This window comes from Nerophis lumbriciformis, linkage group LG04, assembly GCF_033978685.3.
Source record: "Nerophis lumbriciformis linkage group LG04, RoL_Nlum_v2.1, whole genome shotgun sequence".
Lineage (NCBI taxonomy): Eukaryota > Metazoa > Chordata > Actinopteri > Syngnathiformes > Syngnathidae > Nerophis > Nerophis lumbriciformis.
The window spans coordinates 52,922,501-52,950,000 of NC_084551.2; the positions used below are offsets into that span (position 1 = coordinate 52,922,501).

At 43.3% G+C, this 27,500-nt stretch overlaps 2 protein-coding genes across 3 annotated transcripts in view; one reads left to right on the forward strand and one right to left on the reverse strand.

Annotated features, from left to right (window-relative positions):
* bbs9 (Bardet-Biedl syndrome 9) overlaps positions 1 to 27,500 on the reverse strand; it is a 449,751-nt gene that overhangs the window by 217,272 nt on the left and 204,979 nt on the right. The gene's annotated exons all lie outside the window — the stretch shown is intronic.
* Positions 13,552 to 18,738, forward strand: LOC133603884 (uncharacterized). Its single transcript, XM_061957149.2, has 2 exons — positions 13,552 to 14,098; positions 14,174 to 18,738. Exons 1-2 carry the CDS (start codon positions 13,748 to 13,750, stop codon positions 17,396 to 17,398), a joined length of 3,576 nt encoding a protein of 1,191 aa, XP_061813133.2. The 5' UTR covers positions 13,552 to 13,747; the 3' UTR covers positions 17,399 to 18,738.

Below are 27,500 nucleotides of genomic sequence, written 5' to 3' on the forward strand. Positions count from 1 at the left end.
TGAAAAATTTCAACACCAACCATTTCAACTCATTCAGACCATTCAAGCTTTTTTTACAATTTCAAAAAAATTCCCGATTTTCCCGAAATTCCCAATTTTTCTGAAATTCCCATTGAAATCAATGGGACATTCTTCAAAGTTCTACAATTCCCACATTTTTCATCTGATTCAAACTGTTCCAACTTCAAAATATTCAGCCTGTTCAGAAATTGTGTGCTCTACTTCAACAATTGTAAAAAGAAATTCCAGGATTTCCCAAAATTACTTTTTTTATTTTTATTTTTATTGCATTTTCCTCTTTCAAAATGAATTGGCCATTTTTCAAACTTCCACCATTTCCACATTTTTCAACAGATTCAAACCATTCCACCTTCAACACATTTCACCATCCTGGAAATTCAAACTATAATTTTTCCAAGTTCAAAAAAATTCCAGGATTTTCCAGAATTCATGCTTTTCCAAAGCCCTATTTCCACCCTTTTTTCTGTCGACTACTCACACATTTTCTGCAATTCCCACATTTTTTACGCATTTCAACCGTTCAAAAAATTCCTCTTAATCAGGACAAAAAATTAAGTTGTTTTTTGAACTGGAAAAATTCCCGGTTTTCCCCAAATTCCAGGAATTCCGTAATACCATTTCTCAATTCAACATGTTACAACTTCAACATTTGTCGACCGATTTGAAAAATGTCAACACCAACCATTTCAACTCTTTCAGACATTCAAGTTATTTACCATTTGCAAAAAAATTCCCGCTTTTCCCGAAATTCCCAATTTTTCTGAAATTCCCATCGAAATAAATGGGACATTCTTCAAAGTTCCACAATTTCCACATTTTTCATCTGATTCAAACTGTTCCAACTTCAAAATATTCAGCCTGTTCAGGAATTGTGTGCTCTACTTGAACTATTTTAAAAAGAAATTCCAGAATTTCCCATTATTCCTTTTTTTTTTTTTTTTTGCATTTTCCCCATTCAAATTGAATTGGCCACTTTTCAAACTTCCACCATTTCCATATTTTTCAACAGATTCAAACCATTCCAACTTCAACACATTCCACCATTCTGGAAATTCAAACTATCATTTTTCCAAGTTAAAAAAAATTCCAGAATTTTCCAGAATTCTTGCTTTTCCAAAGCCCTATTTCCACCCTTTTATCTGTCGACTACTTCTTCCACATTTTTTTACGCATTTCAACCGTTCCACCATCAGGACATTCCTCTTAATCAAGACAAAAATCAAAGTTGTTTTTTGAACTAGAAAAATTCCCGGTTTTCCCAAAATTCCAGGAATTCCAAAATACCATTTCTCAATTCAACATGTTACAACTTCAACATTTGTCGACCGATTTGAAAAATTTCAACACCAACCATTTCAACTCATTGAGACATTCAAGTTATTTACCATTTTCAAAAAAATTCCCGCTTTTCCCGAAATTCCCAATTTTTCTGAAATTCCCATTGAAATCAATGGGACATTCTTCAAAGTTCCACAATTTCCACATTTTTCATCTGATTCAAACTGTTCCAACTTCAAAATATTCATCCTGTTCAGGAATTGTGTGATCTACTTCAACTATTGTAAAAAGAAATTCCAGAATTTCCCATTATTCCTTTTTTTTTTTTTTTTTTTTTTTGCATTTTCCCCATTCAAATTGAATTGGCCACTTTTCAAACTTCCACCATTTCCATATTTTTCAACAGATTCAAACCATTCCACCTTCAACACATTCCACCATTCTGGAAATTCAAACTATCATTTTTCCAAGTTCAAAAAAATTCCAGGATTTTCCAGAATTCTTGCTTTTCCAAAGCCCTATTTCCACCCTTTTATCTGTCGACTACTTCTTCCACATTTTTTTTTACGCATTTCAACCGTTCCACCATCAAGACATTCCTCTTAATCAGGATAAAAATCAAAGTTGTTTTTTGAACTAGACAAATTCCCGGTTTTCCCCAAATTCCAGGAATTCTGTAATACCATTTCTCAATTCAACATGTTACAACTTCAACATTTGTCGACCGATTTGAAAAATGTCAACACCAACCATTTCAACTCATTGAGAAATTCAAGTTATTTACCATTTTCAAAAAAATTCCCAATTTTTCTGAAATTCCCATTGAAATCAATGGGACATTCTTCAAAGTTCCACAATTTCCACATTTTTCATCTGATTCAAACTGTTCCAACTTCAAAATATTCAGCCTGTTCACGAATTGTGTGATCTACTTCAACTATTGTAAAAAGAAATTCCAGAATTTCCCATTATTCCTTTTTTTTTTTTTTTTTTTTTTTTTTTTTTTTGCATTTTCCCCATTCAAATTGAATTGGTCACTTTTCAAACTTCCACCATTTCCATATTTTTCAACAGATTCAAACCATTCCACCTTCAACACATTCCACCATTCTGGAAATTCAAACGATCATTTTTCCAAGTTAAAAAAAATTCCAGGATTTTCCAGAATTCTTGCTTTTCCAAAGCCTTTTTTCCACCCTTTTATCTGTCGACTACTTCTTCCACATTTTTTTTAACGCATTTCAACCGTTCCACCATCAAGACATTCCTCTTAATCAGGATAAAAATCTAAGTTGTTTTTTGAACTAGAAAAATTCCCGGTTTTCCCCAAATTCCAGGAATTCCGTAATACCATTTCTCAATTCAACATGTTACAACTTCAACATTTGTCGACCGATTTGAAAAATTTCAACACCAACCATTTCAACTCATTGAGAAATTCAAGTTATTTACCATTTTCAAAAAAATTCCCATTTTTTCTGAAATTCCCATTGAAATCAATGGGACTTTCTTCAAAGTTCTACAATTCCCACATTTTTCATCTGATTCAAACTGTTCCAACTTCAAAATATTCAGCCTGTTCAGAAATTGTGTGCTCTACTTCAACAATTGTAAAAAGAAATTCCAGGATTTCCCATAATTACTTTTTTTTTTTTTTTTTTTGCATTTTCCCCATTCAAAATGAATTGGCCATTTTTCAAACTTCCACCATTTCCACATTTTTCAACAGATTCAAACCATTCCACCTTCAACACATTTCACCATCGTGGAAATTCAAACTATAATTTTTCCAAGTTCAAAAAAATTCCAGGATTTTCCAGAATTCATGCTTTTCCAAAGCCCTATTTCCACCCTTTTTTTTTCTGTCGACTACTCCTTCCACATGAGTGCCATTAATAGTACTGTGATTCTGTATGGTATCCATCCTTAGTTAAAACTAATATATTTTTCCAAAAACAAAATCTGGTTTAGTGTTCCTTAGGATGACATTTTCATACAGCATGATTATAAAACATTATTACATTAAAGGGGAACATTATCACCAGACCTATGTAAGCGTCAATATATACCTTGATGTTGCAGAAAAAAGACCATATATTTTTTTAACCGATTTCCGAACTCTAAATGGGTGAATTTTGGCGAATTAAACGCCTTTCTATTATTCGCTCTCGGAGCGATGACGTCACATCGGGAAGCAATCCGACATTTTCTCAAACACCGAGTCAAATCAGCTCTGTTATTTTCCGTTTTTTCGACTGTTTTCCGTACCTTGGAGACATCATGCCTCGTCGGTGTGTTGTCGGAGGGTGTAACAACACGAACAGGGACGGATTCAAGTTGCACCAGTGGCCCAAAGATGCAAAAGTGGCAAGAAATTGGACGTTTGTTCCGCACACTTTACCCACGAAAGCTATGCTACGACAGAGATGGCAAGAATGTGTGGATATCCTGCGACACTCAAAGCAGATGCATTTCCAACGATAAAGTCAAAGAAATCTGCCGCCAGACCCCCATTGAATCTGCCAGAGTGTGTGAGCAATTCAGGGACAAAGGACCTCGCTAGCACGGCAAGCAATGGCGGCAGTTTGTTCCCGCAGACGAGCGAGCTAAACCCCCTGGATGTCTTGGCTCACACCGTCCCTTATGCCACCGAAGATGATCAAGAGAAGAATATCGACCCTAGCTTCCCTGGCCTGCTGACATCAACTCCAAAACTGGACAGTTCAGCTTTCAGGAAAAGAGCGCAGATGAGGGTATGTCTACAGAATATATTAATTGATGAAAATTGGGCTGTCTGCACTCTCAAAGTGCATGTTGTTGCCAAATGTATTTCATATGCTGTAAACCTAGTTCATAGTTGTTAGTTTCCTTTAATGCCAAACAAACACATACCAATCGTTGGTTAGAAGGCGATCGCCGAATTCGTCCTCGCTTTCTCCCGTGTCGCTGGCTGTCGTGTCGTTTTCGTCGGTTTCGCTTGCATACGCTTCAAACCGATATGGCTCAATAGCTTCAGTTTCTTCTTCAATTTCGTTTTCGCTACCTGCCTCCACACTACAACCATCCGTTTCAATACATGTGTAATCTGTTGAATCGCTTAAGCCGCTGAAATCCGAGTCTGAATCCGAGCTAATGTCGCTATAGCTTGCTGTTCTATCTGCCATGTTTGTTTGTGTTGGCATCACTGTGTGATGTCACAGGAAAATGGACGGGTGTATATAACGATGGTTAAAATCAGGCACTTTGAAGCTTTTTTTAGGGATATTGCGTGATGGGTAAAATTTTGAAAAAAACTTCGAAAAATAAAATAAGCCACTGGGAACTGATTTTTAATGATTTTAACCGTTCTGAAATTGTGATAATGTTCCCCTTTAAAGTATGATTCACATTCAGAATGTTCCATCCTTCTATATATGGTAGTTGGAGTTGCAGACAACTTCATTACTGCTAAATAGCAGTTTTCAGTAATGTCACAGAAGATGCAGGATTTGCTTGATTTAACATTTAAGTGGTGAAACTTCCTATAAGAGGACATCTGTAGTGCTGTATTCTGACCATCATTTTTTATTTATTTATTTTTAAATGGTCCTAAGTAGTCACGTACAAATTTGTGTGAATTATGCAAAATGATTTAAATGTGGTCCCCATGAACCATATGAGCTCTTTTTTCCCCAGGGGCCCCAGTAAGAATGATCAGCACATTACTTCATCAATCCAGAGATTTAAAGACGTGTATGAGATAACTGGCCACCTCATTTTGTTTATGCCCCCACAACCTGTAGAAAGGCTGGTCCCCACAAGTCATGATCAAAAATTTGGTCCCCATTCCAAATGATAACCAGTATGTGTGTGTGTGTGTGTGTGTGTGTGTGTGTGTGTGTGTGTGTGTGTGTGTGGTGTTTAGTCTGAAGCCATATTTAGTCTTTCTGGTTCCAAAAGGAGGCCTATAATCACACAGAACCTTTCTCTTCTCATTACACACACACACACACACACACACACACACACACACACACACACACACGCACACACACACACACACACACACACACACACACACACACACACACACACACACACACACACACACACACACACACATATACACACACTCAGGCCTGTCATTAAATGTTCACACTAACCTCCCAGGCAGCACGCGTATCAAGCGTGTGTACGTGGACACACATGGTCACATGACGCATTCTGAATAATGATATGATGATTGTATATTATGTGTCATGGCCTGTCAATGTCGGACCGACCTTATTTGGTGTTTCCTGTATTTGGGTCCTGTTTACCGCTCTTATTTTAGTTCCACTTCCGGTCTGGTTCCAACCTAGACACACCTGTTCCGGATTGCCAATCAGGCTTCTATATATGCCAGACAAGGCTGCATCGTTGTTTCATGTTTTGTCTTGACAGCTTTCCCCATGCTTCCTGTGCACTTTCCTGCTGCACTAGTCCTTAGTATCCTTGATTTTGGACTTCTTTAAGAGGGTCTCAAACGTCTGGAATCCGTTTTTTGGGGAAGAAGCTACTGTCTTTTGAGTTTTATTAAAGGGGAACATTATCACAATTTCAGAAGGGTTAAAACCATTAAAAATCAGTTCCCAGTGGCTTATTTTATTTTTCGAAGTTTTTTTCAAAATTTTACCCATCACGCAATATCCCTAAAAAAAGCTTCAAAGTGCCTGATTTTAACCATCGTTATATACACCCGTCCATTTTCCTGTGACGTCACACAGTGATGCCAATACAAACAAACATGGCGGATAGAACAGCAAGATATAGCGACATTAGTTCGGATTCAGACTAAGATTTCAGCGGCTTAAGCGAAATTGAAGAAGAAATTGAAGCTATTGAGCCATATCGGTTTGAACCGTATGCAAGCGAAACCGACGAAAACGACACGACAGCCAGCGACACGGGAGAAAGCGAGGACGAATTCGGCGATCGCCTTCTAACCAATGATTGGTATGTGTTTGTTTTTAAGTGTTGCAATGTTTTTAAGCTAAATTATTGGTAAACACAGTTTATGTATAATAATTTACGTAAAACCGCGAGTAATGAATAAAGTTTTCATCAATTAATATATTCTGTAGACATACCCTCATCCGCTCTCTTTTCCTGAAAGCTGATCTGTCCAGTTTTGGAGTTGATGTCAGCAGGCCAGGGAAGCTAGGGTCGATATTCTTCTCTTGATCATTTTCGGTGGCATAAGGGACGGTGTGAGCCAAGACATCCAGGGGGTTTAGCTCGCTCGTCTGCGGGAACAAACTGCCGCCATTGCTTGCCGTGCTACCGAGGTCCTTTGTCCCTGAATTTCTCACACACTCCGGCAGATTCAATGGGGGTCTGGCGGAAGATTTCTTTGACTTTATTGTTGGAAATGCATCTGCTTTGAGTGTCGCAGGATATCCACACATTCTTGCCATCTCTGTCGTAGCATAGCTTTCGTGGGTAAAGTGTGCGGAACAAACGTCCAATTTCTTGCCACTTTGGAATCTTTGGGCCACTGGTGCAACTTGAATCCGTCCCTGTTCGTGTTGTTACACCCTCCGACAACACACCGACGAGGCATGATGTCTCCAAGGTACGGAAAACAGTCAAAAAAACGGAAAATAACAGAGCTGATTTGACTCGGTGTTTGAGAAAATGGTGGATTGCTTCCCGATGTGACGTCATGGCTCCGAGAGCGAATAATAGAAAGGCGTTTAATTCGCCAAAATTCACCCATTTAGAGTTCGGAAATCGGTTAAAAAAATATATGGTCTTTTTTCTGCAACATCAAGGTATATATTGACGCTTACATAGGTCTGGTGATAATGTTCCCCTTTAAATTCCCAATCGGTTCCTGTGGTCTGAGCACTGTCTCCTTCACCTTTCCCTGATTGGCAACCTAGCAACACCTGTTCCAGATTCCCAATAAGGCTTCTATATATGAGTTTCATGTTTTGTCATGCCATTGCTTCCCCCATGCACCTGCTGCACTAGTCTTTAGTATTTCTTATCAAAGACTCTTCTTGTCTGCCCGCCGTCTCCCGTTCTTGGGGTCACAACTACCAATATCATGCCAGTTCCAAACAAAATACTCCAGCCAGCGAGTGACTTCGCAGGGACGCCCCGTCGGCGACTTGGTGCCAGCTTTTTGAACCACACAATTGCTGGAAGACTTGCGAGGCCAGGTTCGACCGTCTTTTCGCCGGTGAAGTGGTCGCCAGCTCAGCCTTCCGGGGTTCTGCTGCAGATGCCACTTCCAGTTCTGCCACCGGTGGGTCTATTCCAGATGCTATCGTCTCCAAGACGCCCGCCCAGCAATCAACCTCCACGCCGGCCGCAGCAGGGGGCCTTTCCACGCACCCCCTATAGGCCAACAGCGTCATCGTCCGGGACTTGGGCGTGGACCTCCGCGGTTGAGGAGCACCCATCCCGTTAGCCCCCTCGTCGGCCACACCATGGAATCCCCCGGTGCCAGCAACAACAACCCCCAGGGCTTGGGCATCACACGCTTCTGATCCTCCTCTTCGCCACGCTCTTTGACCCTACTTTTAGTCCTCTTTCCACCCACTCTTGATTTTGGACTTTTTAAGAGGGTCTTGAACATCTGGAATCCGTTTTTTGGGGAAGAAACTACTGTCTTTTGAGTTTTGTTGAATTCTGTAATTGGTTTCTGTTTAACGCTCTTATTTTAGTTCCCCTTCAGGTCTGGCTACACCACTTCTCTGGTCTGGGAACTGTCTCCTTCACCTTTCCCTCGTTGGCAAACTAGACAACTCTTGGTAGTTCCGGGTAATCAGGGAATTTTCATAACCTGGAATCATGCTAGTTTGAATGTCTACGGTGAGTGGAGTGTGTGGATGTTTGAACGGTTCAGATTGGATGAGAAATGTGGGATATGCAGCTGATTTCCCATTCATTGTCAATGGGGAGAAAATTCTGGGAAACCCGGGAATTTTAAGGGAAAACATGTTTTGCGTTATACATGTGTAAAGAGCAGTGTGGGCGCATGGTTTTCCTGGGGTTGGTGTTGGAGTTTTTCAGAACGTGCGAAAAATGTTGACGTAGTGACAGTTTGAATTTAAATGGGTATTTCGGAATTCCTGGAATTTCGGGAAAATTGGGAATTTTTACGAAAAGAAAAATGGTAGTTTTGTTGTACCAATCAGGAAGAATGTTTTGAAGGTGGAATGATCAAAAACGATTGAAAAATGTGGACTGTGAAAACTTTCCAGGAAGAGGTGAAAATAGGGCTTTGGAAAACCAGAAATTCTGGGAATTCCTGGAATTTTTTTTTAACTTGGAAAATGTTAGTTTGATTGTACAAAGTGAGTGAAGTATGTGGATGGTGGAACGGTTCCAATCGTTTTTAGAAATGTAGGAATTGTGTAAGTTCGAAAAATGGCTAATTCATTCTAAATGGGAAAACTGATCCGGAAAACCGGAAATTTGGGGTAATCTAGGACTTTTTTTGGTGGGGAGTAGTTCACGATTCCCGGTCGAGCCAAACGTTTTAGTACTATAGAACGGTTCCGATCGGATGAAAACTGTGGGCTGTGGAGCGCGATAAAGTTTTGCGGCGGAATAATAATAAACAGATCGTTTTTTGGTGTGATTGCACAAAAATAAAAAGCTTATTGACTACAAAGGCGGACATGCGCACACTTTCGGGACTTATGCAGATCCCAAATACACAACAGCAGGTACCAATTGGTAGGAAAAGTTGGTTTTGCATAATATTGCGAAACAAAGGGGAGATAATATGTCTCCTAATAGGTGCCATAATAATATGCGTATGTTGAAGCACAGTACGTCTGACTATCCGGCAAACGGTGCGGCTTTGTAGCTTTCCAAAGTCGTACTAAAACATTCTGACAGATTTTTGAGGACTGTATGTAATCTTCTATATTCTGCTTGCTTGCTAGCATCATTTATCAAACAGGTGTCACCCTGCAGTTCACAAGTATCTTTCATGTGTGACTGCCATCTACTGGTCACAATTATCATTATACTTTGTACCCAAAAAAAAAAAAAAAAAAAAAAAAATGCTTCGAGGTCGACAACCAGAATGAATCTGTACATCGGGTTTTAAGGCGCACTGTCGATTTTTGAGAAAATGATAGGATTTAAGTGTGCCTTATAGTGCAAAAAATACAGTAATAAAATATGGTGGGTCTTCAACAGAGAAGTAGATGCTTGAATGCTGCAAAACGTCCGTGAACAGACAGGACTCTTGTGTACACACATACACAAAGTGTCCCACAGTGCGTGCATCTCACACCTGACGCAGTCCAGACAGGAAACATCGGCGTACGCATGCGCAAACACACACACTACGGGCAGCAGAAGCGGGGTTAAGGTTGATGGTTTTGGTTGTGGTCCCAGTTTAAATGACTATTCAAACTACTATCCTCCTTCAAAACCGCTCTAAAACAACACCTCCAGACAACTTCAACCCTTGACTAACACCCTCCCTTCCACATCCCACCTCCCCGGATTGTAAATAATCAAATGTAGATACTTGTTCTTATGCTTTCTGAACTCACTTTATTCACTGCTCGTTGTACATATCCTACCAAGTCAGACCTACCCGACCAACCCCCCGGATTGTAAATAATGTAAATAATTCAATGTACCGTATTTTTCGGACTATAAGTCGCAGTTTTTTTCATAGTTTGGCCGGGGGTGCGACTTATACTCAGGAGCGACTTATGTGTGAAATGATTAAAGGGGAACATTATCACCAGACCTATGTAAGCGTCAATATATACCTTGATGTTGCAGAAAAAAGACCATATATTTTTTTAACCGATTTCCGAACTCTAAATGGGTGAATTTTGGCGAATTAAACACCTTTCTAGTATTCGCTCTCGGAGCGATGACGTCACATCGGGAAGCAATCCAACATTTTCTCAAACACTGAGTCAAATCAGCTCTGTTATTTTCCGTTTTTTTCGACTGTTTTCCGTACCTTGGAGACATCATGCCTCGTCGGTGTGTTGTCGGAGGGTGTAACAACACGAACAGGGACGGATTCAAGTTGCACCAGTGGCCCAAAGATGCGAAAGTGGCAAGAAATTGGACGTTTGTTCCGCACATTTTACCGACGAAAGCTATGCTACGACAGAGATGGCAAGTGTGGAGAGGCAGGGCCGGCGGTCCGACACCGGGGCCCGCTCCACGATGCCGGCGAGGGGGCGTGGCCTGCGGACCCGCGTCCAAATGGACTACAGGTGCGTGGGTCGGGCAGCTGGGCACAATCAGATAATCTGTCTGTGTATAAAAGGGTGACAGCCGAGAGAGACGGGAGGAGAGGTGGAGAGCAAGAGGCAAAACGCATAGCACAGTACACCGCGAGAGCGAGACGGAGAAAAGGCAGCTGCTGAAAAGCACGCCAAAGGCGACGTGCTGCTGAAAAGCAGACGGCGGACGGGAGGAAACCATCCTCTGCTACCACGCGAACGATGGCGACGTGCTGCTGAAAAGTAGACGGCGAACGACGGTGACGTGCTGCTGAAAAGCAGACGGCGGACGGGAGGAAACCATCCTCTGCTACCACGCGAACGACGGCGACGTGCTGCTGAAAAGTAGACGGCGGACGACGGCAACGTGCTGCTGAAAAGCAGACGGCGGACGGAAGGAAACCATTCGTGTGCTCACGTAAGAAAAGGCAGCTGCTGAAAATCACGCCAAAGACTCTGTTCCCAAAAAAATAAAGAAGTCTAAACCATCTCACGACAATGTCTTCCCTGGAATGGTCCTGAGAACTCACCCGGAAGCAAGGGTCTTCCACAGCAAGAATGTGTGGATATCCTGCGACACTCAAAGCAGATGCATTTCCAACGATAAAGTCAAAGAAATCTGCCGCCAGACCCCCATTGAATCTGCCAGAGTATGTGAGCAATTCAGGGACAAAAAACCTCGGTAGCACGGCAAGCAATGGCGGCAGTTTGTTCCCGCAGACGAGCGAGCTAAACCCCCTGGATGTCTTGGCTCACACCGTCCCTTATGCCACCGAAGATGATCAAGAGAAGAATATCGACCCTAGCTTCCCTGGCCTGCTGACATCAACTCCAAGACTGGACAGATCAGCTTTCAGGAAAAGAGAGTGGATGAGGGTATGTCTACAGAATATATTAATTGATGAAAACTTTATTCATTACTCGCGGTTTTACGTAAATTATTATACATAAACTGTGTTTACCAATAATTTAGCTTAAAAACATTACAACACTTAAAAACAAACACATACCAATCGTTGGTTAGAAGGCGATCGCCGAATTTGTCCTGGCTTTCTCCCGTGTCGCTGGCTATCGTGTCGTTTTCGTCGGTTTCGCTTGCATACGGTTCAAACCGATATGGCTCAATAGCTTCAATTTCTTCTTCAATTTCGCTTAAGCCGCTGAAATCCGAGTCTGAATCCGAGCTAATGTCGCTATCCCTTGCTGTTCCATCCGCCATGTTTGTTTGTATTGGCATCACTATGTGACGTCACAGGAAAATGGACGGGTGTTTATAACAATGGTTAAAATCAGGCACTTTGAAGCTTTTTTTAGGGATATTGCGTGATGGGTAAAATTTTGAAAAAAACTTCGAAAAATAAAATAAGCCACTGGAAACTGATTTTTAATGGTTTTAACCCTTCTGAAATTGTAATAATGTTCCCCTTTAACATACTTGCCAACCCTCCCGGATTTTCCGGGAGACTCCCGAAATTCAGCGCCTCTCCCGAAAACCTCCCGGGACAAATTTTCTCCCGAAAATCTCCCGAAATTCAGGCGGAGCTGGAAGCCACGCCCCCTCCAGCTCCATGCGGACCTGAGTGATGTGTCAACAGCCTGTATTCACGTCCGCTTTCCCACAACACACGTTATAACTGTAGAATGATCGAGGGCGAGTTCTTGGTTTCTTATGTGGGTTTATTGTTAGGCAGTTTCATTAACGTCCTCCCAGTGCGGTAACAATACACAACAACAGCAGTCATGGTTTATTCTACCGTAAAGCAGTTCGTCTGCCGTAAACAGCAATGTTGTTGTAATATATTGAGTTGGAGGCAATAACCAGGCGAGGTGATGAAGTACGTCTCTTTACTGTAGACTTCAGAACAGACTCACACACTTGACGTCAGGTGCGCAACACCACGTAAATCGTTGGCCAACCAAAAAGTAACCCCAGGACGCTATAGCCAACATTCACCAGGAGATGGCAACATACAAACATAGATCACTCTATAACATTCCTCCCCTTTTAGAAATGTAGAAGTTACTCAAAAGAAATAAACAACCCAACCAAAAAATGCAGCAGCTCAATTAAAAAACTGTACTTAAGCCACATTATTTTCTTTTTTTTTTAGTACTGAACTCTTAACCCTCATTTGTAAAAAAAATAACATGCTTATTATACAAACAGTATTTGTACACCTTTAACACAGATTTTTATACGGTCTTCAGAGATTCAGTTTTTTTGGTGGTACTCGAAACCTTTCTGGGTACCTGCGAAAGGGTGTTCAGCATGGTTGGAAAATTAGTGACAGAGAATAGAACAAGAATGGACAATTCAACCCTTAACTCAACAATGAGTAGATGAGTGTTATGTGTGTGTATATGCGTAAATAAATGAACACTGAAATTCAAGTATTTCTTTTATTTATATATATATATATATATATATATATATATATATATATATATATATATATATATATATATAATAAAATAAATATATATATATATATATAGCTAGAATTCACTGAAAGTCAAGTATTTCTTATATATATATATATATATGAAATACTTGACTTGGTGAATTCTAGCTGTAAATATACTACTCCCCTCTTAGCCCCGCCCCCAATCACGCCCACGCCCCACCCCAACCACGCCCCCGCCCCCCGAAATCGGAGGTCTCAAGGTTGGCAAGTATGACACAACGTGACAACTGCACTGGTTTTGGGTTTTGTAATTACAGCCAAGAGCAATGCATTGTGGGAAATGTAGCACCATCCAAAGCCCTTTGAACGTAAATATTACCAGGACGCACCGTAAGAGTGTTGATATTCTGACACGCTTTGTGATCACTGAGAGGAATTTCTTCCTTTTTCATCTTAGCAAAACATTGAGGACAACACTCTGGGGAACTCCTTTGCACAAAACAAGCACTGGCTTGGAAGAGTTTGATGTGGGAGAAGTAGAGCAGGTAGTAGAAAGACTTCACAGAAGAGCGCAAGCTGTTGTTCCTAGGACACGCCCTCGTCCCCAAACAACAAGGCTACGTGTCCCTTTGAAACGGCATCATGGCACAACATGTGATGATGTAGCACAGCGAGCACCCTCATCACAAAAACAAACACCTCGTGATGTCAGGCCTTCATTCGTGGCATCCTGACCCGCTCAACACATTGCAGATGCCACACTGAGCCCGAGAGTAACCCTTGCTGAGGAGCAGCGAGCCTACAATGGAGGAGAACATCGCCTCCTACCTGAAGTTTCTGGAGGGGAACTACAGGAAGATGTTGATTGAAAACTCTGAGCTTTCCAACACCATGAGGGCCAACGAGAAGACACAGGCCGAGTTGCGCAAGAGCAACGTGGAGCTGGACAAGTTCAAAGTGGAGCTGCGCACCGTCAACGTGGAGCTGGACCATGTCCAGGTGGAGCTGTGCAAGACCAACCGAGAGCTGGACCACCTCAAAATGGCCACGCAGATGTCCCACAAGGAGGCGCGCTGGAGACGGGAGAAGGAGGAGCTGCTCCGAGGCAAGGAATCGCTGCACGACAACACCGACCACAGGGAGAGACCACATCTGGTGGGTATACGCCAGACCAGATTGATGGCTTGTTGGATTGCTTCATTCAACCAGTGTTGTGCCACCTCCGTTTAGGACTGCTTTGTCGTAACTGCCGACTTGACGGAAAAGAACAACATGGAGGAGAACCAGCAAGGAATGGATTGTCCTGAAAAGTCAGGGACTGACCAAAAGACGAAGGAGGAGAAACAGAGGGAAGGAGAGACACACAGCGATCAGGAGAAGGTCAATCACGACCACAAAGACCAGGAGAATGGCCAGAGGGAGGAGGAAGAGAAAAAGAGGGCGAAGGATGAGAACAAGTGGGATAGTGACCAGGAGGTGGCGGAGAAGATGGCGAAGAAGCAAAATAATGGCAGGGAGGGAGAGGAGGAGGAGCAAGGTATTGATCAGGAGAAGATGGCGGAGGAGAAGGAGCCAGCGACGGACAAGAAAATGGGGAGGGAGAAGGAGCAGGAAAGTGACAAGGCGGAGAAGATGGAGATGGAGCAAGGGAGAGCAAATGGCAAAAAGGAGGAGGGGAAGGTGGAGAGGGAGGAGGAAGAGGAGCGTCCACGGGAGAAGGTGGAGATGGAGAAGGAGCAAGAGAGTGACGAGAAGATGGAGAGGGAGCAAGAGAGGGATGAGAAGATGGAGAGGTGGAAGGCGCAAGAGAGTGACGAGAAGATGGAGAGGGAGCAAGAGAGGGATGAGAAGATGGAGAGGAAGAAGGAGCAAGAGAGTGACGAGAAGATGGAGAGGAAGAAGGAGCAAGAGATTGATGAGAAGATGGAGAGGGAGCAAGAGAGGGATGAGAAAATGGAGAGGTGGAAGGCGCAAAAGAGTGACGAGAAGATGGAGAGGAAGAAGGAACACAAGAGTGACGAGAAGATGGAGAGGTGGACGGAGCAAGAGAGTGACGAGAAGATGGAGAAGTCGAAGGAGCAAGAGAGTGACAAGAAAATGGAGAGGAAAAAGGAACACGAGAGTGACGAGAAAATGGAGAGGAAGAAGGCGCAAAAGAGTGATGAGAAGCTGGAGAGGGAGCAAGAGAAGGATGAGAAAATGGAGAGGTGGAAGGCGCAAAAGAGTGACGAGGAGATGGAAAGTAAGAAGGAACACGAGAGTGACGAGAAGATGGAGAGGTGGACGGAGCAAAAGAGTGACGAGAAGATGGAGAAGTCGAAGGAGCAAGAGAGTGACAAGAAAATGGAGAGGAAAAAGGAACACGAGAGTGACGAGAAAATGGAGAAGAAGAAGGCGCAAATGAGTGACGAGAAAATGGAGAGGAGGAAGGAGCACGAGAGTGACGAGAAAATGGAGAGGAAGAAGGAACACAAGAGTGACGAGAAAATGGAGAGGAAGAAGGAACGCGAGAGTGATGAGAAAATGGAGAGGAAGAAAGAGCACGAGAGTGATGAGAAAATGGAGAGGAAGAAGGAACACAAGAGTGACGAGAAAATGGAGAGGAAGAAGGAACACGAGAGTGATGAGAAAATGGAGAGGAAGAAAGAGCACGAGAGTGACGAGAAAATGGAGAGGAAGAAGGCGCAAAAGAGTGACAAGAAAATGGAGAGGAAGAAGGAACACGAGAGTGACAAAAAAATGGAGAGGAGGAAGGAACACGAGAGTGACGAGACAATGGAGAGAAAGAAGAAACAGGATAGTGACGAGAAAATGGAGAGGAAGAAGGAACACGAGAGTGATGAGAAGATGGAGAGGAAGAAGGAGCAAGAGAGTGACGAGAAGTTGGAGAGGAAGAAGGAGCAAGAGAGTGACGAGAAGATGGAAAGGAATAAGGAGCAAGAGAGTGACGAGAAAATGGAGAGGAAGAAGGAGAAAGAGACTGATGAGAAGATGGAGAGGAAGAAGGAACACGAGAGTGATGAGAAGATGGAGAGGATGAAGGAGAAAGAGACTGATGAGAAGATGGAGAGGAAGAAGGAGCAAGAGAGTGACGAGAAGATGGAGAGGAAGAAGGAGCAAGAGAGTGACGAGAAGATGGAGAGAAAGAAAGAGCAAGAGACTGACGAGAAGATGGAGAGGAAGAAGGAGCAAGAGAGTGACGAGAAGATGAAGAGGAAGAAGGAGCAAGAGAGTGACGAGAAGATGGAGAGGAAGAAGGAACACGAGAGTGACGAGAAAATGGAGAGAAAGAAGGAACACGACAGTGACGAGAAAATGGAGAGGAAGAAGGCGCAAAAGAGTGATGAGAAGATGGAGAGGAAGAAGGAGCAAGAGAGTGACGAGAAACTGGAGAGGAAGAAGGAACACGAGAGTGACGAGAAGATGGAAAGAAAGAAGGAACACGACAGTGACGAGAAAATGGAGAGGAAGAAGGCGCAAAAGAGTGATGAGAAGATGGAGAGAAAGAAAGAAGACAAGAGTGACGAGAAACTGGAGAGGAAGAAGGAACACCAGAGTGACGAGAAGATGGAAAGGGAGAAGGAGCAAGAGAGTGACGAGAAGATGGAGAGGGAGAAGGAGCAAGAAAATGGACAAAAAAAGAAAGAGGGGAAGAAGGAGAAAGAGGAGGATCTCCTCAGGGAGGAGAAAGGGAGCAAAGAGGAGGCAAAAAGCGATCAGAAGGAAGACAAAGAGGAGAAGAACAACAAGGAGAAGGAAAATGTCCAAAAGGAGAAGAAAGACACAATGTTATGGAAGGAGGAGGAGAAAAAAGGCCTAAAGAACGAGGAGAGCCAGACGGCTTCAACAAGTTATGAGAGGAAAGAGGAGGAGTACAGACTGGAGGAGAAGTGGAAGGAGAGAAGAATGGCACTGATGGGGGAGTGGAGGGAGAGGGAGAGGAAGGAGCAGGAGAAGAAGAAGGAGAAAGACAAGAAGTTAAGGGAGGAATGGGAAGAGCGGGAGAAGAGAGAGGAGGAGAGGAGGCGAGAGAGGGAGAGGAGAATTAGGGCAGAGTGGAGGGCGAGGGAGAGGAGGGAGATGGAGAGGAAGAGAGAGAGGGACAGACTCAAAGCCGAGTTGAAGGAGAGAGACAAGAAGGAGGAGGAGCAGAGGAAGAGAGACAAGGAGGAGACCAAGGACAAGGACAAGAGAGACGGGATGGAGAGCAGCGGGGAGGAGGAGTACAGGGAGAAGAGGGAGCAGGAGAAACTGAAGGCGGAGTGGAGAGAGCGGGAGAAGAAGGAGGAGGAGAAGAGGAAGGACAGGGACAGGAAACGCAAGGCAGAGTGGGAGGAGGTGCAGAGGAGAGACAAGGAGAAGAGGAAGGAGAGGGAGAAGAAGAGGGGAGACAAAAAAGAGAGCTCCTTCTCCCAAAAGCTGATGAGTCTCATGTGCTGCGGAGGACGCAATTGAAGAGAGGATTCTTTTTGTCTTCCACCAAGTCTGCAGCAGCATCTTGGATCTGATTCTTTTTGTCCTCAACCAAGTCTGCAGCAACATCTTGGATCTGATTCTTTTTGTCTTCAACCAAGTCTGCAGCAACATATTGGATCTGATTCTTTTTGTCCTCAAACAAGTCTGCAGCAACATCTTGGATCTGATTCTTTTTGTCCTCAACCAAGTCTGCAGCAACATCTTGGATCTGATTCTTTTTGTCTTCAACCAAGTCTGCAGCAACATCTTGGATCTGATTCTTTTTGTCTTCAACCAAGTCTGCAGCAACATCTTGGATCTGATTCTTTTTGTCCTCAAACAAGTCTGCAGCAACATCTTGGATCTGATTCTTTTTGTCCTCAACCAAGTCTACAGCAACATCTTGGATCTGATTCTTTTTGTCTTCAACCAAGTCTGCAGCAACATCTTGGATCTGATTCTTTTTGTCCTCAACCAAGTCTGCAGCAACATCTTGGATCTGATTCTTTTTGACTTCCACCAAGTCTGCAGCAACATCTTGGATCTGATTCTTTTTGTCTTCAACCAAGTCTGCAGCAACATCTTGGATCTGATTCTTTTTGTCCTCCACCAAGTCTGCAGCAACATCTTGGATCTGATTCTTTTTGTCCTCAACCAAGTCTGCAGCAACATCTTGGATCTGATTCTTTTTGTCCTCAACCAAGTCTGCAGCAACATCTTGGATCTGATTCTTTTTGTCCTCAACCAAGTCTGCAGCAACATCTTGGATCTGATTCTTTTTGTCCTCAACCAAGTCTGCAGCAACATCTTGGATCTGATTCTTTTTGTCCTCAACCAAGTCTGCAGCAACATCTTGGATCTGATTCTTTTTGTCCTCAACCAAGTCTGCAGCAACATCTTGGATCTGACAGCAAGAAGCAGCCTCTCTTTCATCAACGGGGGCGAAGCTTCGTTCCCCGGGTCACTGTCCGCTGGAGATGGCATGTCCACGGGTCAGCTTCCAACATGGACCGTTTATTAAATCTCCGCTTGACGACCGACGGCGACGGCGGGAAATGTTTCTTCATAAAAGGCTGAAAGGCTCGCCGACACGAGGACTCCCCGTTGACCACTCCACTTGCAGACATTAAAGACATTTTAATGAGACAATGTTTGTGTCCTTGACTCGTATTAAAGTCAACATGAGAAACTCGCACATCATACACCCAACAGCCACTTGATTAGGCACACCTGAGTAGGGATGGAGACCAGAACTAACAGTACTCGTCGGTCCCGTTTTTCTCCTACTTTTCGTGTGTGTGTACGTGTGTTAATAAATGTTGATTTGCTCAACAATAAAATCAGTTTGTTGCCGTTAGGTGTGTCCTCATCCGATACTGATGGTAGATATCAGTCCGACACCCACAAAAAGACAAGTATCCAATCATATCAATTTGCATGTAAAATGTGGGATATAAGCTCCGATACAAGCAGTCTGAATTGTGAAAAGCTGGACAGTCCAGTTCACAACTAATTGTCCTCCAATAAGCACACAAGGTTGGTCGTTTCTTGTACAAAACCTCAAAACCAGTGAAGTTGGCACTATGGATGGAGACCAGAACTAACAGTACTCGTCGGTCCCAATTTTCTCTACTTTTCGTGTGTGTGTACGTGTGTTAATAAATGTTGATTTGTTCAACAATGAAATCAGTTTGTCCGAGGTGTGTTGCCGTTAGGTGTGTCCTCATCCGATACTGATGGTAGATATCTGTCCGACACTCGCAAAAAGAAAAGTATCGAATCATATCAATTTGCATGTAAAATGTGGGATATAAGCTCCGATACAAGCAGTCTGAATTGTGAAAAGCTGGACAGTCCGGTTCATAACTAATTGTCCTCCAATAAGCACACAAGGTTGGTCGTTTCTTGTACAAACCTCAAAACCAGTGAAGGTGGCACTATGGATGGAGACCAGAACTAACAGTACTCGTCGGTCCCGATTTTCTCCTACCTTTCGTGTGTGTGTACGTGTGTTAATAAATGTTGATTTGTTCAACAATAAAATCAGTTTGTCCGAGGTGGGTTGCCGTTAGGTGTGTCCTCATCCAATACTGATGGTAGATATCTGTCCGACACCCGCAAAAAGACAAGTATCGAATCATATCAATTTGCATGTAAAATGTCGGATATAAGCTCCGATACAAGCAGTCTGAATTGTGAAAAGCTGGACAGTCCAGTTAACAACTAATTGTCCTCCAATAAGTACAAAAGGTTGGTCGTTTCTAGTACAAACCTGAAAACCAGTGAAGTTGGCACTAGGGATGGAGACCAGAACTAACAGTACTCGTCGGTCCCGATTTTCTCCTACCTTTTCTCCTACTTTTCGTGTGTGTGTACGTGTGTTAATAAATGTTGATTTGTTCAACAATAAAATCAGTTTGCCCGAGGTGTGTTGCCGTTAGGTGTGTCCTCATTCAATACTGATGGTAGATATCTGTCCGACACCCGCAAAAAGACAAGTATCCAATCATATCAATTTGCATGTAAAACGTGGGATATAAGCTCCGATACAAGCAGTGCGAATTGTGAAAAGCTGGACAGTCCAGTTTTGTCCTCCAATAAGCACACAAGGTTGGTCGTTTCTTGTACAAACCTCAAAACCAGTGAAGTTGGCACTAGGGATGGAGACCAGAACTAACAGTACTCGTCGGTCCCGATTTTCTCTACTTTTCGTGTGTGTGTACGTGTGTTAATAAATGTTGATTTGTTCAACAATGAAATCAGTTTGTCCGAGGTGTGTTGCCGTTAGGTGTGTCCTCATCCAATACTGATGGTAGATATCTGTCTGACACCCGCAAAAAGACAAGTATCGAATCATATCAATTTGCATGTAAAATGTCGGATATAAGCTCCGATACAAGCAGTCTGAATTGTGAAAAGCTGGACAGTCCAGTTCACAACTAATTGTCCTCCAATAAGTACAAAAGGTTGGTCGTTTCTTGTACAAACCTGAAAACCAGTGAAGTTGGCACTAGGGATGGAGACCAGAACTAACAGTACTCGTCGGTCCAGATTTTCTCCTACTTTTCGTGTGTGTGTACGTGTGTTAATAAATGTTGTTGTTAAACAATAAAATCACTTTGTCTGAGGTGTGTTAACGTTAGGTATGCCCTCATCCAATACTGATGGTACATATCTGTCCGACACCCGCAAAAAGACAAGTATCGAATCATATCAATTTGCATGTAAAATGTCGGATATAAGCTCAGATAAAAGCAGTGTGAATTGTGAAAAGCTGGGCAGTCCGGTTTTGTCCTCCAATAAGCACACAAGGTTGGTTGTTTCTTGTACAAACCTCAAAACCAGTGAAGTTGGCACAAGGGATGGAGACCAGAACTAACAGTACTCGTCGGTTCCGATTTTCTCTACTTTTTGTGTGAGTGTACGTGTGTTAATAAATGTTGTTGTTAAACAACAAAATCAGTTTGTCCGAGGTGTGTTGACGTTAGGTGTGTTGCCGTTAGGTGTGTCCTCATCCAATACTGATCGTAGATATCTGTCCGACACCCGCAAAAAGACAAGTATCGAATCATATCAATTTGCATGTAAAATGTCGGATATAAGCTCTGATACAAGCAGTCTGAATTGTGAAAAGCTGCACAGTCTGGTTCACAAATAATTGTCCTCCAATAAGCACACAAGGTTGGTCGTTTCTTGTACAAACCTCAAAACCAGTGAAGTTGGCAGTAGGGATGGAGACCAGAACTAACAGTACTCATAAGTCCCGATTTTCTCCTACTTTTCGTGTGTGTGTACGTGTGTTAATAAATGTTGATTTGTTCAACAATGAAATCAGTTTGTCCAAGGTGTGTTGCCATTAGGTGTGTCCTCATCCGATACTGATGGTAGATTTCTGTCTGACACCCGCAAAAAGACAGGTATCGAATCATATCAACTTGCATGTAAAATGTCGGATATAAGCTCCGATACAAGCAGTCTGAATTGTGAAAAGCTGGATAGTCCGGTTCACAACTAATTGTCCTCCAATAAGCACACAAGGTTGGTCGTTTCTTGTACAAACCTCAAAACCAGTGAAGTTGGCACTCGGGATGGAGACCAGAACTAACAGTACTCGTCGGTTCCGATTTTCTCTACTTTTCGTGTGTGTGTACGTGTCTTAATAAATGTTGTTGTTAAACAATAAAATCAGTTTGTCCGAGGTGTGTTGCCGTTAGGTGCGTCCTCATCCGATACTGATGGTAGATATCTGTCAGACACCCGCAAAAAGACAAGTATCGAATCATATCAATTTGCATGTAAAATGTGGGATATAAGCTCCGATACAAGCAGTCTGAATTGTGAAAAGCTGGACAGTCCGGTTCACAACTAATTGTCCTCCAATAAGCACACAAGGTTGGTCATTTCTTGTACAAACCTCAAAACCAGTGAAGTTGGCACTAGGGATGGAGACCAGAACTAACAGTACTCGTCAGTCCCGATTTTCTCCTACTTTTCGTGTGTGTGCACGTGTGTTAATAAATGTTGATTTGTTCAACAATAAAATCAGTTTACCCGAGGTGTGTTGCCGTTAGGTGTGTCCTCATCCGATACTGATGGTAGATATCTGTCCGACACCCGCAAAAAGACAAGTATCCAATCATATCAATTTGCATGTAAAATGTGGGATATAAGCTCCGATACAAGCAGTCTGAATTGTGAAAAGCTGGACAGTCCAGTTCACAATAATTGTCCTCCAATAAGCACACAAGGTTGGTCGTTTCTTGTACAAACCACAAAACCAGTGAAGTTGGCACTAGGGATGGAGACCAGAACTAACAGTACTCGTCGGTCCCGATTTTCTCTACTTTTCGTGTGTGTGTACATGTGTTAATAAATGTTGATTTGTTCAACAATGAAATCAGTTTGTCCGAGGTGTGTTGCCTTTAGGTGCTTCCTCATTCAATACTGATGGTAGATATCTGTCCGACACCCGCAAAAAGACAAGTATTGAATCAAATCAATTTGCATGTAAAATGTCGGATATAAGCTCCGATAAAAGCAGTGCAAATTGTGAAAAGCTGGACAGTCCGGTTCACAACTAATTGTCCTCCAATAAGCACACAAGGTTGGTCGTTTCTTGTACAAACCTGAAAACCAGTGAAGTTGGCACTAGGCATGGAGACCAGAACTAACAGTACTCGTCGGTTCCGATTTTCTCTACTTTTTGTGTGAGTGTACGTGTGTTAATAAATGTTGTTGTTAAACAACAAAATCAGTTTGTCCGAGGTGTGTTGCCGTTAGGTGTGTCCTCATCCAATACTGATCGTAGATATCTCTCCGACACCCGCAAAAAGACAAGTATCCAATCATATCAATTTGCATGTAAAATGTGGGATATAAGCTCCGATACAAGCAGTATGAATTGTGAAAAGCTGGACAGTCCGGTTCACAATTAATTGTCCTCCAATAAGCACACAAGGTTGGTCGTTTCTTGTACAAACCTCAAAACCAGTGAAGTTGGCACTAAGGATGGAGACCAGAACTAACAGTACTCGTCGGTCCCGGTTTTCTCCTACTTTTCCTGTGTGTGTACGTGTGTTAATAAATGTTGATTTGTTCAACAATGAAATCAGTTTGTCCGAGGTGTGTTGCCGTTAGGTGTGTCCTCATCCAATACTGATAGTAGATATCTGTCCGACACCCGCAAAAAGACAAGTGTCGAATCATATCAATTTGCATGTAAAATGTCGGATATAAGCTCCGATACAAGCAGTCTGAATTGTGAAAAGCTCGACAGTCCGGTTCACAACTAATTGTCCTCCAATAAGCACACAAGGTTGGTCGTTTCTTGTACAAACCTCAAAACCAGTGAAGTTGGCACTAGGGATGGAGACCAGAACTAACAGTACTCGTCGGTCCCGATTTTCTCTACTTTTCGTGTGTGTGTACGTGTGTTAATAAATGTTGATTTGCTCAACAATAAAATCAGTTTGTCCGAGGTGTGTTGCCGTTAGGTGTATCCTCATTCAATACTGATGGTAGATATCTGTCCGACACCCGCAAAAAGACAAGTATCGAATCATATCAATTTGCATGTAAAATGTCGGATATAAGCTCCGATACAAGCAGTCTGAATTGTGAAAAGCTGGACAGTCCGGTTCACAACTAATTGTCCTCCAATAAGCACACAAGGTTGGTCATTTCTTGTACAAACCTCAAAACCAGTGAAGTTGGCACTATGGATGGAGACCAGAACTAACAGTACTCGTCGGTCCTGATTTTCTCCTACTTTTCGTGTGTGTGTACGTGTGTTTATAAATGTTGATTTGTTCAACAATGAAATTAGTTTGTCCGAGGTGTGTTGCCGTTAGGTGTGTCCTCATCCAATACTGATGGTAGATATCTGTCCGACACCCACAAAAAGACAAGTATTGAATCAAACACCACAGGCAGGTGAAAATAATAAGCAGCCATGGTAACAAACTCAGAGGTGCACAAACAGGAACTCAAGGAGTCCAAAACCAACAGAAAACACAAAACATGATCCGGACCACGGATCATGACGGAAATGCTCAGTCATTCACAAACAAGGATGGGGCGAGGGTCACCACTTTGTCAACAAATGCGTGAGCAAACTGTTGAACAGTTTAAGAAAAACCTTTCTCAACCAGCAATTGCAAGGAATTGAGGGATTTCACCATCTAAAGTCTGTAATATCATCAAAAGGTTCAGAGAATCTGGAGAAATCACTACACGTAACATTGAATGACCGTGACCGTGGCTCTCTCAGGCGGTACTGCATCAAAAAGCGACATCGGTGTGTAAAAGATATCACCACATGGCCTCAGGAACACTTCGGAAAACCACTGTCAGTAACTACAGATGGTCGCTACATCTGTAAGTGCAAGTTAAAACTCTACTTTGCAAAGCGAAAAGCCATTTATCAACAACACCCGGAAACGCCGCCGGCTTCGCTGGGCCCGAGCTCATCTAAGATGGACTGATGAAAAGTGGAAAAGTGTTCTCTGGTCTGACGAGTCCACATTTCAAATTGTTTTTGGAAACTGTGGATGTTGTGTCCTCTGGAACAAAGAGGAAAATAACCATGGCGCAAAGTATAAAAGCCAGCATGTGTGAAGGTATGGGGGTGTATTAGTGCCCAAGACATGGGTAACTTACACATCTGTGAAGGCACCATTAATGCTGAAAGGTGCATACAGGTTTTGGAGCAACATATGTTGCCATCCAAGCAACGTTATCATGGACGCCCCTGCTTATTTCAGCAAGACACTGCCAAACTACATGTTACAGCGTGGCTTCGTAGTAAAAGAGTGCGGGTACTAGACTGGCCTGCCAGTAGTCCAGACCAGTCTCCCATTGAAAATGTGTGGCGCATTATGAAGCCTAAAATAGCACAACGGAGACCCCCGGACTGTTGAACAACTTAAGCTGTACATCAAGCAAGAATGGGAAAGAATTCTGGCTGTCCAGAGTCGGGACCCGGGGTGGACCGCTCGCCTGTGCATCGGTTGGGGACATCTCTGCACTGCTGACCCGTCTACGCTCGGGATGGTCTCCTGCTGGCCCCACTATGGACTGGACTCTCACTATTATGTTAGATCCACTATGGACAGGACTCTCACACTATTATGTTAGATCCACTATGGACAGGACTCTCACAATATTATGTTAGATCCACTATGGACTGGACTCTCGCACTATTATGTTAGATCTACTATGGACTGGACTCTCACACTATTATGTTCGATCCACTATGGACTGGACTCTCACACTATTATGTTAGATCCACTATGGACTGGACTCTCACACTATGATGTTAGATCCACTATGGACTGGACTCTCACACTATTATGTTAGATCCACTATGGACTGGACTCTCACACTATTATGTTAGATCCACTATAGACTGGACTCTCACACTATTATGTTAGATCCACTATGGACTGGACTCTCACACTATTATGTTAGATCCACTATGGACTGGACTTTCACAATATTATGTTCGATCTACTATGGACTGGATTCTCATTATTATGTTAGATCCACTATGGACTGGACTCTCACTATTATGTTAGATCCACTATGGACTGGACTCACACACTATTATGTTAGATCCACTATGGACTGGACTCTCACTATTATATTAGATCCACTATGGACTGGACTCTCACACTATTATATTAGATCCACTATGGACTGGACTCTCACTATTATGTTAGATCCACTATGGACTAGACTTTCACACTATTATGCTAGATCCACTATGGACTGGACTCTCACTATTATGTTAGATCCACTATGGACTGGACTTTCACACTATTATGTTAGATCCACTATGGACTGGACTCTCGCTATTATGTTAGATCCACTATGGACTGGACTCTCACACTATTATGTTAGATCCACTATGGACTGGACTTTCACAATATTATGCTAGACCCACTCGACGTCCATTGCATCCGGTCTCCCCAAAAGGGGGGGGGGGGGGGGGGGGGGTCACCCACATCTGCGGTCCTCTCCAAGGTTTCTCATAGTCATTTACATCGACGTCCCACTGGGTTGTGAGTTTTTCCTTGCCCTTATAGAATACAAACCACTTGTTGCTTTTTTCCTCTGTCTTTTTTCTACAGAGTAGTGCTTAAACAAGCATCCATCTCTTTGTGGTTTCTTCTGTCTTTTCATGTGTCGGAACAATCAGCGACGCCCAGCGTCTCGTTCTTTTTATTTGTCTGCGTCAAGACGCTTTTCATCTCTCTGAACCTCAACCACGCCCCCCCTTCAACCCCCAGACCACATCCACATGGTGTTATTAAAGTCTCCTGCAGCTCCTCCACATCTATGGAGAACGTCTGACTGCTGCGTGTTTCATCCCATTCATGCTTCAATTTGGTTGTCAAGTGGATCACAAACATCCCGGGTGTTTCTTTCTCATAGGGGTCTGGTCGAAAATGTGGACCAGAACCACTGGAATTGAATTTTTTGGTCAAACTACTGCAGTGTTTAAATATTCTAGAACTGTATTAAAGTGCCAGTGCCAATGGGAAAACGAACGCTATAGCATTTATTAGATGACTAGTGTATCATTTTATCCGTTAAACTTTACCTAATTATACTGAAAAAAATATATAAACGCAACAATTTTGTTTTTGCTCCCAAGAAAGCACGGATCACAGGACTTAATGACTGCAGGCCGGGGACGCTGACGTCCGTGGTCATGAAGTCCTTTGAGCGCTTGGTCCTGCCCCACCTCAAGGACATCACCGCCCCCCTCCTGGACCAATGCAGTTCACCTACAGAGCCAACAGGTCTGTGGATGATGCAGTGAACCTGGCCCTCCACTTCATCCTGGAGCATCTGGACTCCCCAGTAACCTACGCCAGGATCCTGTTTGTGGACTTCAGCACTGCCTTCTTCCCTGGACTGCTACGAGACAAGCTCTACCAGCTCAACGTGCAGTTGGATCAATGACTTCCTGCCGGACCGAAGACAACATGTGCGGATGGGGAAGATTGTCTTGGACAGTCGAACCACGGACACTGGTACTCCTCAGGGCTGTGTACTTTCCCCCTGGCTCTTCTCCCGATGTATACAAACTGCTGCACCTCCAGTCACCAGTCCGTAAAGCTGCTCAAGTTTGCGGACGACACTACCCGCATTGGGCTCATCTCGGATGGCGACTAGTCCGCCTACAGGAGAGAGGTGGACCAGCTGGCGTCCTGGTGCAGCCTCAACAACCTGGAGCTCAACGCCCAGAAAACATCGGAGATGATCATGGACTTCAATAAAGTCACAGCCCCACCATCCCCCCTCACCCTGATTGACTCTCCCACCCTTCATCGTGGACTCCTTCCGTTTCTTGGGCACCACCATCACCCAGGACCTCAAGTGGGAGCCGACCATCAGCTCCCTCATGAAGAAGGCCCAGCAGAGGATGAACTTCCTGCGTAAGCTGAGGAAATTTAAGGTGCCGACCGAGATGCTGGTGCAGTTCTACTCAGCCATCATCGAGTCCATCCTGACCTCCTCCATCACCGTGTGGTTCTCCAACGCCACAGTCCAGGATAAGCATCGACTGCAGCGCATGGTACGTGCTGCTGAGAAG

Coding starts and splice junctions, on each gene's coding strand:
- LOC133603884 (XM_061957149.2), top strand. CDS start 13,748: ATGGAGGAGAACATCGCCTCCTACCTGAAGTTTCTGGAGGGGAACTAC. Junction 14,099..14,173: donor ACAGGGAGAGACCACATCTG/GTGGGTATACGC, acceptor ACCTCCGTTTAG/GACTGCTTTGTCGTAACTGC.